Source organism: Oculina patagonica, unplaced genomic scaffold (assembly GCF_052425735.1).
Source record: "Oculina patagonica isolate OP01 unplaced genomic scaffold, crgOcupat unplaced4, whole genome shotgun sequence".
Lineage (NCBI taxonomy): Eukaryota > Metazoa > Cnidaria > Anthozoa > Scleractinia > Oculinidae > Oculina > Oculina patagonica.
In genome coordinates this window covers 520,574-532,818 of record NW_027558254.1, presented here as the reverse complement: position 1 = coordinate 532,818, position 12,245 = coordinate 520,574, and the positions used below count along the sequence as shown (strand labels likewise).

The 12,245-nt window shown below is 38.7% G+C and overlaps 1 protein-coding gene across 1 annotated transcript in view; it reads left to right on the top strand.

The window, feature by feature from the left end:
- The window catches only part of LOC144640643 (polycystin family receptor for egg jelly-like), a 37,568-nt gene that overhangs the window by 2,713 nt on the left and 22,610 nt on the right, over window positions 1-12,245 (top strand). Inside the window, exons 5-16 of the mRNA XM_078499735.1 lie at window positions 2,950-3,091; window positions 4,960-5,082; window positions 5,531-5,653; window positions 7,005-7,333; window positions 8,802-8,943; window positions 9,314-9,436; window positions 9,726-9,848; window positions 10,578-10,700; window positions 10,852-10,974; window positions 11,149-11,271; window positions 11,565-11,687; window positions 11,882-12,004. Of these exons, the coding sequence (XP_078355861.1) occupies window positions 2,950-3,091; window positions 4,960-5,082; window positions 5,531-5,653; window positions 7,005-7,333; window positions 8,802-8,943; window positions 9,314-9,436; window positions 9,726-9,848; window positions 10,578-10,700; window positions 10,852-10,974; window positions 11,149-11,271; window positions 11,565-11,687; window positions 11,882-12,004 (1,720 nt within the window). The remainder of the gene's footprint in view (window positions 1-2,949; window positions 3,092-4,959; window positions 5,083-5,530; window positions 5,654-7,004; window positions 7,334-8,801; window positions 8,944-9,313; window positions 9,437-9,725; window positions 9,849-10,577; window positions 10,701-10,851; window positions 10,975-11,148; window positions 11,272-11,564; window positions 11,688-11,881; window positions 12,005-12,245) is intronic.

Here is a 12,245-nt window from a genome sequence, read left to right as displayed (position 1 = left end):
TTTCCTATACTTTTTTTTGCTCACTTCAACCCCGAAAGCCTTGGATACGAGCAGTTCGATAATTTCAAATGACCGAACTTTGATCCCAACTAAAGATAAAACAATAAAACTCGTTGATAGATCTCACAGTAAGAATTACGTCCCATACGTTTTGGGCTCAGCCCTCCATCAGTTGGAAGCGACTTTTCACTGATGAAGGGCTGAGCCCGAAAGGCACTAAAGGCACTTACTACTCATCTAGTTAGAACATTTTTAACTTTGTACTTTGACAAGTGCCACGCAGCACACGGACATTTATGTTTCCCATTTTTTATTTGTGGTTTAACTGGCCCCAGTTGTTCAAGAGGTGGCCATGGATATCGCTATCAACCGGATAAATCACTATCCCGATCAGTGGGCAGCGAAGTATGTTCTGTTAACACTTATCCACTGGAAAGTGATTAATCCCGTAGATAATGTTGTCCACCCCTGGAACAACTGGGCCTAGGCCTGATGTATGGGTAAATTGGCGGCCAATAGTACTCATCCATGATATAAGGGGCTTCCCACTCTCTGGTTTTCTTACCTCTAGAATGCCAAGTTTCGTTGCCGATTTTATGTCGATCTCGAGTGAAAGGGCTGCAGGCTTGCCATTGTGTAACTATTCTCATTCATAATTATGACGCGGAATTCACAAGTGCGTGGATTACATAACCCTGTTTGTTTATAGATAGTTGTATTATGTAATGCCTAATCAGCATGTGCACAATCGCGGTATTTAAAGATCTCTTTGCTTAGTTTCGGGACATTTCGAAAGAGATACGCAAGCCGGGAAGTCCGAACGAATTTTCTTATACTCTCGCCGTACGTCGCCGAAGCCCAAGCAAGTAAATGGCTGTACCTACCCTGCTGCTGCTATAAAAACTACAGGACTTACACTGTATTTCAGCTTATATCCAGTCTCTGCCGCTTTTCCAGTTCCACAGCATTCCGGAGAAGCGGGACAACGTATACAACAATTACTCGGTATTTTAAAACATTTATATGCTTTCTTTTTCGCTTGCTATCTCGTTTGTTTATCGCGTAGTGTGCTTTATATCTAGTTCTGTTTATGGCAATTTATTAGCGGACCCCGTTTATTACGGCTTTAGTAGCTTATGTTCGCTCGTGTGTCGAGCAGAGATTGGCAGACGCCGTGTGTTGGCTGTAGTAGCTTTCGTTCGCTCGTGTGTCGAGCAGAAATTGGCAGATGCCGTTTGTCGGCTGTAATAGCTAAAACGTTCCGTCGCTCGTGTGTCGAGCAGAGATTGGCAGACGCCGTGTGTCGGCTGTAATAGCTAAAACGTTCCGTCGCTCGTGTGTCGAGCAGAGATTGGCAGACGCCGTGTGTCGGCTGTTATAGCTAAAACGTTCGCTCGTATGTCGAGCAGAAATTGGCAGATGCTGTCTGTTGGTTGTAGCTAAAACGTTCGCTCGTGTGTCGAGTAGAAATTGGAACATGCCGTGTGTCGGCTATAGCTATGTTCGCTCCTTTGTTGAGCACAATTTGTTTCACGACGTGTTACGGTTTTGGTCTCAAGTGTGCTCGTGTGTCGAGCTAAGTTGGCAAGAGCCATGCGTCGTCTTTGTTTAAAGTTTGAATTGGGTATCGAGGGTATTTGGCAACAGTCATGTGTCGGTCCTTTTAAGTGTTGGTGTGTTAGGTGCTTTGTTATGGTTTATCGGTCTGGAATTGATAAGCTTTCATGTCAAGAAAAATACAGTAGTTGTGTGGACTTTTGTTTAAGAGCTTTCTGCTCTTTGAGTGTTTATGAGCTTAGGTTAAAGTGTTAACACGTTGGGCTAACGTAAGGTTTGTTACCTAACACATCCCAGTGCGGAACTTTAAATAGACAATTGTATATTTCTGTAGGTTTAGTTTGTAATTATTAAAAGCTCGCCGGTCGGCCGTTTTTATCCACGGAGTTAAGCATTTTATCCACGTTTAGACGCTACAACCTGGGTTATACGGGAGTTATGTTTATCCTTTACTTCTCCCCTAGCTAGAATTTTAACAATTCAAAATATTATGTCATTTTAAAATAATAAAAAAATGGTCAGTCCACCCCCTCCACTGGCCTTGTCGCGATCAGAAGGGTATTCTAATTTACACCCTATAATCCGTTTACGACGGATTCCTGGTCCGGCTTGGCTAGTGGGGTTTTTCCCTTTTTTTTCCTTCCTTTTTTCCTTTCTCGGCAGACATCACTGGTGTTATTCTGTCCGCCTTAGGTCTTGGCGTTTTCTTTACTCTTAACTTCACTCTCATTATAAGCCACGATCTAAATACATGCTATGATATGGTATAGGGAAGTAACCCCACTAGCTGGGTTGGGCCTCTCTCGTGGTTGGATATACCGGTTGGGTTTGAGGGGTTTTCTGAGTTTTGGGGAGAAGGTGTATTTTGTGGATTATTTCCTGTAAATGCGGAGATCTTTTGGCGTTTATACTGAAGCAGCAAGGTGCGTGAGCAGCCGTAGGCCACAATCTTTTCCCATATCTTATCCACGCCGGACAATGAGCGGCATAATTAATGAGTGAGAATGGTAAACTATTCTCATTCATAATTATGACGCGGAATTCACAAGTGCGTGGATTACATAACCCTGTTTGTTTATAGATAGTTGTATTATGTAATGCCTAATCAGCATGTGCACAATCGCGGTATTTAAAGATCTCTTTGCTTAGTTTCGGGACATTTCGAAAGAGATACGCAAGCCGGGAAGTCCGAACAAATTTTCGACCCTCCCACCTCCCCTTCGGCGACGTAATACACAGCTATAGTGCTTTCTCACCCAGTCGCTCATTGCCTCGGCCACAATCTTTTCCCATATCTTATCCACGCCGGACAATGAGCGGCATAATTAATGAGTGAGAATGGTAAACTGTTACATTTTTCCAACGTTAAATAAAGTTAAATTATTTACACAGACGTTCGATGGCAACACAGACTGGAAAAGTATTGTTTACCATGAACTTCAACCATCAATCATAGCACGCTTTATCCGTATTCGACCAGTAACTTGGTATGGACACATATCAATGAGAGCGGAGCTGTATGGCTGTATTGAAGGTAATTTAGAAGAACTTTTTTCATAAAAGTTATTCAGCAACTAAGTGTGTTACTTTGTTAATTCTCATATGATATGGTCTACTATTTAATCAACATCATCGTCATCATCATCATCATCATCATCATCATCGTAGTCGTCGTCGTCATTATCATCATCATCACCACCATCATCATCATCATCATCATCATCATCATCATCATAATCAATGTTTATTTAAAAACGAAATCGTTCATTAAAAATAGTAGGGCACGAAGCAGCCGGTGTTGTGGTCTGGCCTTTGTGTGTAGTAATACCAGTATTTATTATATGGCTACAATAGTACGCGCGCTCTGATTGGCTGCTGAGCGGGCATTATTTTCTTGTAATGCCCGGGCATTATGAAATTTTTTCTCGGCTCGACGGTTTTTTGAGTTGTGAGTAAACGCTACTAGCGAGGGGGCAAAAACAACAAAAAATGCCGACAAAATATAACTATCTTTTCAATAACTGAAAGAAAAATGCAAGCATACCGATACTTCTTTAGTATGAGCGACGAAGAGAGCCACAGAGAGCGAGTTTTACCTCCAGTGTTTTTTCCCTTGATTATACTCTTTTTTTGAATAGTGCTTAAAGGCCATATAATAAATAACTTATTAACCTCGTCCGTTCGGTCATTACAGGGGAATCTCAGACCTCGACCTTGATGTATTGACCTCGCTGTCGCTCGGTCAATACATCAAGGTCTCGGTCTGAGATTCCCCTGTAATGACCTCACTCTCGGTTAATAAGTAGTATGTGTAGAGCGCATTTGAACACATATTTGCTACACATACATGCATTATCATTATCATATTTACATGTTACCGGTCTTCATAATACATGTGAATATAAGCCACTGTACATTAAGTACGGAACTACTTAACTTAGAAAGCTAAAAATAATAAAAGTGGATTCTTCAGTTACTAATTTTTTTTCCTAAGCATTGAAATTTTAAGAATATTCCAACTGGGCAGCTGTCTTATCACTGAGGGGATCATGTTCCACTGATTAGATCCCCTGTAGACAGTGTAGACTCCCTTTTGCAGACTCAATTCCAGGTCTGGAGATTTAAAAAAAAAATGACTCAGAGTTTCTGAGATTGCGTGTGTGTACACTTGGGATATTGGTAAAAAATCTGCCTCAGGTACGATGCTGTAAAGTTTTATTGGCTTTATACAAAATTATGGCTAACTGTTATGTTATTTTGCTTTCTAACCTTCCCCAGTCAAGATCATCCAACAAATCACTTAAACAGATCTCAAAATTACCTTATTATAGGAAATTAACGCGTCATGAAATTAACGCGAATTTTAAACATTCGCGTTAATTTAAGTCGCGTTAATTTAAGTTACGGTAATTTCCGCACCGTTAATTAAGTGGAGCGTTAATTTCCATGACGTTAATTTCCATTATTTGTGCCCCAATTTCTCGTTGCAGTCCAGAAGTTCTTGCCGACTCCAAGGAAAAAGCATTGTTTTATCTGCCACTATCATTGATACTGCGAAGAACGCTCAAAGTGGGAAAAGTACCACGAACATTGTTTGCGTTTAAGATTATACGCCTGCAAGTGTTGAAATAAACTTGTTCCAGTTGTGTACGTCGCGTTAATTTCCTTCATTTTGAAATTTTTACCCCCTCTTTCGCGTTAATTTCCGTTATTGGGAAGTAATTTTTCCTTCAATTCGCGTTAATTTAAGTCGCGTTAATTTCAAATACCTTAATTAACACAAGCGTTAATTTCCTATAATAAGGTAGATCAGTGACATTTATGGCAGCCCTATTTTGCCCCATTTAATTTTCAGTCGACTCTTCTGTGTTAACAATTTATTGTTTATTTATTTTAACGCAGATAACGACGAATGCCAAAATGGAACACACAACTGTAGCATGAACGCGCAATGCATCAATACGTTTGGCTCATTTAACTGTTCTTGTCTTCAAGGGTATTTAGGAGATGGTGTGCGGTGTTCCGGTATGTAGAAGGGATATTGATGATTTGTAATTAGCCACTACCTCTCTAGAACCTCAATTTTCATTTACCCTTTGTAACACTACCACTATTGTTTTCTAGGGCTAGGAGTTTTGGTGTAACTGTTATTTATTGTTTAAAAACCAATGACATGTATCTTTCATAGAGGTAGTGGGCGACCAATGTTTTGGCTCGTTTTATTTGCTTGACTTCACTTTGTTGGTTTTGTTTGCCATTTTTGTTTGCTTGTTTCCTTGCCATTTTTTGTCAAGTGCCAGTAAAGGTATAGGGGCATAGGTATTTTACTTAACATTTTACCTTATTCGTGAATCATGTGCAGACATCTGAAATATTTTCCATAAGTATAAAGACCAGCCTAAGAAAAACTTTATATCAGATGAATTCGATTTTTGTTTCGTTGATTATTGGTATCCGACTGGTTCTTTCGCAGATCTTGACGAATGCAAAACTGGCACGCACGACTGTGATGTTAACGCTCAGTGTGACAACATTATTGGGTCGTATAACTGTACTTGTCTCCAAGGATATTCAGGAGATGGCCTGGAATGCTACGGTATGGACATGGTTTAAGTGTTCGCATAGACTATACTTTGGAGAACGATTTTTGTACTAGTTACATGTATACATAGCTTTTGCGTTATCCGCAAAATAAGATGTTTGCCAGTTGTCTGATCAATTTTGTCATCTCATCACTTTAACAATATTCAGACCGGGTTGGGGGGGGGGGGGGGGGGGGGGCTTTTGAGGCCCGCGGTGACTTTGAACTCCTACAACTTTTTTTAAGATTCAACAAAACGCTGCCAAACTTTCCGAGTTTTTTCAAAATTTACCTGGCAATACTTTGGTAGGGTTGGATGATGTGTCAGGAACTTGACATCGTCATGGCAACGGCATTTTGACACGCATTTTTTCCCAAATTTGTAATTTTGCGTGTTTCTGTTAATAAAAATTAACTTTAATGGAATTATTTTTACATTTTTATGGTTTTAAAGCACATTTTTATTGATTTTGAGTACTTTGCAGTAATTTTGGGTGGTTTTCTGGCATTTTGGAAAAATTTTAAAATCCAAGATGGCTGATCCAAGATGGCGGCTGTTTTGACATCATGATGTAATTGTCACCATCCCACGTGAGGTATACCAAAAGAAAGATTTTGAGACATACAATACATCCTATAAGTTGCATTTTGATTGCTTAAATATTCTGGAAGTTACATAGGGGGGGGGGGCTTCCGAACCCCCCCCCCAAAAAAAAAGTCTGGTCTGAATAGGGTTAAAAGAAAGCTAAAAAAAAACAGAAGATAACAAACTAACGAATGGACTTGTTAAACATAAAAAATAGCGCGATAAAGCACCGTCAATAATACATGTTAAATTTCGGAAGGTTGAATAAACGGGCATCAAGAATTGCACCGCGAAAACAATTTCAAAGTTGAATGAAAAAGTATATTCCAAATGTGGCCACAAATCCACAAGGAGATCGATATGAATTTAACAAAATAATTTTCAAACAAAGGTTTGGTTAATACAGACAAGCAAAAGTAACGATAAAAGGCAACGTTTCGGTGTCTTTATGACGCCATTGTCAAGGTTACACCTATAAAATGCAAATTATATAAAGTATTTAAAGCAGTGCTAGCGCACATTAACATAACAGAGAGTGCGAAAATAAAAGTACACAAACACCTTTTGTAATATAAATTTTATACATACGTCACCTTGACAATGGCGTCACGAAGACAGCAAAACGTCGCCTTTTATCGTTAGTTGATGCTGTCTGATTTTTTCAAATAGGATTCGTAACAAAACCGCTTCGACGCACTTGCCCACACTGTATACATACCAATACATACGACTGGCTCTCCATAACTTTAATTGATATCTCATATCTCATTAAACCCTTAGAATGTCAAGATGCTCTTGGTATGGAGAACAGAGAAATCAAAGACGAACAGATTACTGCATCTTCACAAGCAGACTTGTATCACGCCGCGATACAGGCACGATTGCACTTCCCAGAAGCTGGTGGACATGCAGGGGGATGGGTAGTGGGCATACTTGACGATAAACAATGGCTCCAAGTTGATCTGAAGAATAAATACGCTAATGTAACAGGTGTAGCAACGCAAGGAAGAAGTGGGTTTGCTCAGTGGGTTACCAAATACAATCTGCAGTACAGTGATGATGGGGTGAACTTCTATTACTACATGGAACAGGGACATATCTCAATAATGGTAGGCTTAATTTACAGGGGAGTTCGACATCGTTACTTTATAAAAATCTATTAAAATAAACAGCTGTCAGAACATGCGAACAGAAAAGAAGGAACATCCAGAACCAAGGGGGGGGGGGGGGGGAAGCAACTTCCCATGCATTCTCTTACATGAAAATTGAGCGATGCTCTCACAACTTGCACAGCAATCATCGGGGCGGTAGTCAGCGGATGTCTCTAAAGCGAATGAGCAGCTCCTTTCTTTGTGAACTTGCCAAAACAATAACAACATGGGACCAGTGAGAGTTTTATTATTGTAGTAAAAAAATGGTTTTCTAAGTTTTGACTTTAGAAGCGAATATTTCTCCGGAAAGGTTCTTGGTGTCAATATGTGGTGTTTGTTATGAAATAAAACCATCACAGAAATGGTAATGAAAACGTGGCGATCGAATATTCCCGCGCCGGTCGGAGCTATTGTTCTTGCTCTATTGTTTCGGGGTTGTTTGTTGAGAGGTTGCCTATTTACCGAGTTAGGATTTCGAGTTGGATTTTCGAGTTGGATTTCGAGTTAGCATTTCGAGTTAGATTTCAAGTTAGGATTTCGAGTTAGGATTTCGAGTTGGATTTCGAGTTAGGATTTCGAGTTAAATTTCAAGCAAAACCGTACTAAACATTCCGTTTAGCCTACTATTCACTTCGGTTAGCCTACTATGCACTCCGGTTAGCCTACTACACACTCCGGTTAGCCTACTATTTACTTCGGTTAGCCTACTATGCACTCCGGTAAGCCTGTTTACGGTTAGCTTTCAATAATTGTAATGGGTTTTGCTTTGTCAATAAAATCCTAGCTCGAAAATCCAATTCGAAAATCCAACGCAAAATCCTAACTCGAAAATGCAACTCGAAAATCCAACTCGAAATCCTAACTCGGGAGTTAGTCTGTCTCGTTTGTTGACTTGGTCGTTCTTTGTTTTTCCTCATTTACAATTCTAATGTGGGCCAGTTGAAAATCGTGGTACAATCATTTGCATTTTAGCACTAAAAAGTAGCACGTATCACAAAATTCTGCGTTCTTATAACTACACGACGATGACGAAATTTTCGGATAAACGCGCTGCTTTTAGATTTTTAGTTAAGAGTATTGAACCCCTTTATAATATGTGATTCCACGGCATGGAAGTCGTGATTGCCATAGCGTCCATTTTGCGGAAAAGGATTGTCTGTTGCATCATCGTCCAAAAACCGCTGTCCAGAACATGTCCTAAATACGTTGCGTTCAGAATGAGATATTTTAATTTAAATAATTATGCGTTTTTATAAGTTTCTGAATTTGTCTTTCGCTCAGTTGAGGATATAAAATTATGTCCGCCTCTAGTTATTAATATGTTACGTATTTTTAGTCAACTCTTAATATGAAGTTTAGTTTTTGAGTTACATCTAAGTAACATGGCTATCAACTGATCTTTGATCCTTTGATCTTGCTGATGTAGGATTTTGTGGGTAATACAGACCAAAACACTGTTGTTTACCATGAAATAAACCCGCCAATCACGGCTCGCTATATCCGTTTCCGGCCAGTATCTTGGTATGCTCACATAGCAATGAGAGTGGAGCTGTATGGCTGTATTAAAGGTAATGTAGAAGATCTCACCTTTTATTGGAAATTATGCAAGAACATTACGTGTTAGTTTGCAACATAGAAAATTCATATGATTTTAAACACTTCTTATCCATTTGCAATTATTATTATTCTCGTGGATGGAGACAGGCTAGGAAATGCCTGGCGCCTAATCCAAAAACATGACCATGAATGGCCTGAACACTCGACGGAGGACGTTTCTAGTTTATTTAAGTTCAATTGTTCTCCTCGTCACTGTAAATCCTTAAGATGACTCCTGAAGCCTTGCAGCCAGTCATTGACGGTATAAGTGGTCAATACGATTTATCAATTTCATTCGACTCTTCAGTTTAAGCAAATAATTGTTTACTGGTTAAATTTCAGATGAAGATGAATGCGACAATGGAAGACACAATTGCAGCGTGAATGCGCAGTGCTATAACACGTTTGGCTCATTTAACTGTACTTGTCTTGAAGGATATTCAGGAGATGGTGTGAAGTGTCCCGGTACGTAGGAGGCACATTGATAATTTGCCTCATTTTGTTTAGGTTAACTTCGCTCTGTTTGTTAAAATTGATATATTTTTTATTTGTTTGTTTGTTTGTCATTTTTGCCAAGTGTTAGTAAAAGTATAGGGGCAAAGGTATTTCACTTAAAATTTGGCCCTATTCTTCAATTATTTACAGACATCTGAAATAGTCTATAAATTCAAATGCCAGCATAACAAAGACTTCATATCAGGTCGATTCGATTGCTGTCTCGTTGATTATTGGTATATGACTGCTTCTTTCGCAGATCTTGACGAATGCCAAACTGGCACGCACGACTGTGATGCGAACGCTCAGTGTGGCAACAGTATTGGGTCGTATAACTGTACTTGTTGGCAGGGATATTCGGGAAATGGTCTAGAATGCTACGGTATGGATATAGTTTATGGGATCTCAGATATTTACGTTTTTATATTATGCAAATGAGGGAAGTGATGACGTCACAAATCGTTCCACAAGAAGATAAAACACTGAATGAAGAATATCTCCAGAAATATTAGAGCGGTGTTCCTCAAACTTGGCACCAGAAATATACATTACACAAAACACAAGATACCACCAGTTATGCCATTGCCATGGCAACGGTTTTGCTACAAGGCCTATTTTAGTTAAAACTGGCATTCCCAATTTTTGCTAAACAAAGACTATTCACTACGTGATATAGTCGATTCGGATCCGATGTCAAACGCACCAAGGGCGACTACTCTAACCACTAGACAACCAGTTCAGTATCAATTTTAAATACATTCTTAGTTGGGTTTTAAACAGACCCGCGAAACGTATTTTGTTACGTTTTTTACATATATTCCATGTTTTTTACAGTATTTTTTTGTCCAAATCGCGAAAATAAAACACTGGTAAATACTGTCTCTTCAAAATTGCGAAATTTAGCACCTGCGAAATTAAGTACCAGTAAGGTACTCTTCAATAAATTTAAAGGTACAACTCGTCTCTCATCATTGTCGTTCTTATTTACTACAGACAGTACCACATGTCCTCTTAGAGGGCGTTTATTACAAAAGGAAAGTTAACGTCGAATTACTTGATAAATAGAGAAATACATGAAGTACCATTTAATAGCACTGTGCACTTTTCACAGATGTCGAAGAATGTCAAAATGGAGAACATAACTGTGACGTGAATGCTCAGTGTAACAACACGTTTGGCTCTTTTAACTGTACTTGTCTGCAAGGATATGAAGGAGATGGCGTGCACTGTTTTGGTAAGACTGCAATTTTTTAATTTTTTTTTATTTGTTTGACTTTTGTCCTTTTAAGAAAAAAAGTGAACCAGGCGTTACTTAATAAATTAAATAATAGTACCATTTATGCTGCTGCTTTTTTTTAAATAATGGCAATGTGCTCTTTTCCCAGATGTGGACGAATGTCAAAGTGAAGAAAACGACTGTGGTGTGAATGCTCAGTGTAGCAACATGTTTGGCTCATTCAATTGTACTTGTCTGCAAGGATTTGAAGGAGATGGCATGAACTGTTCTGGTAAGGCTGCATCTATTTTTGCTTTGGTTGTTTGTTTGTTTTTGGCTTTCGTTTTGACTTGTTTTGTTCTAACTTGTTTGACAGTTGTACGTGCCGTTCACAACAGAATGTGAACCAGATATTACTAAATGGATCAAAAAGTAGTTAATGGCTGGCACCGTTTTCCTTTCGCAGATGTGGACGAATGTCAAAATGGAGAACACAACTGTGACGTGAATGCTCAGTGTAACAACACGCTTGGCTCATTTAACTGTTCTTGTCTGAAAGGATTTTTTGGGGATGGCGTGAACTGTTCCGGTACGGTTTGACTGCTTTCTTTTTTATTGTTATTGTTTTTTTGCCGCTTGTCTTTTTCAAAACAAAAAGTGAACCAGGTATTACTTTATGAATCAAATAATATTTAATACTTAATAATATTTTATATTTTATAATATTTAATGAACTGTTCAGGTTTGACTGTTTTTTTTATTATTGTTTGTTTGACGCTTGTCTTTTTCACGACAAAAAGTGAACCAGGTATTACTTTATGAAACAAATGATATTAAATGTCTTTTCCTTGTTGTATTTATGGTATGCTGGGCTTTTTGAAGATGTTGATGAATGCCAAAATGGAGAACATAACTGTGACGTGAACGCTCAGTGTAACAACATGTTTGGCTCATTCAATTGTACTTGTCTGCCAGGATATGTAGGAGATGGCATGAACTGTTCAGGTAAGGCTACATCTATTTTTGCTTTGTTTGTTTGCTTTATATTTTTTGCTTCCGTTTTGTCTTGTTTTATTCTAGCTTGCTTGGCGGCTGTACGTACCGTTCACAACAGAATGTGAACCAGACATTACTAAATGAATAAAAAAGGTAGTTAATGACTGCTCCTTTTTTTAAATGGCACCGTTTTCTTTTCACAGATGTGGACGAATGTCAAAATGTAGAACATAACTGTGACGATAATGCTCAGTGTAATAACACGTTTGGATCATTTAACTGTACTTGTCTGCAAGGATATGAAGGAGATGGCGTGAACTGTTCTGGTAAGGCTACATTCTTCTTAACTATAGTTTGTTTGACGCTTGTCCTGTTCACAAAAAAAGTGTACGAGGTATTACTTTATGAATAAGATGATATTTAATATTTGTTCCTTGTTATCTGAATGGTACACTGGCCTTTTGGCAGATGCTGATGAATGTCAAAATGTAGAACATAACTGTGATGTGAATGCTCAGTGTAACAACACGTTTGGATCATTTAACTGTACTTGTTTGCAAGGATATG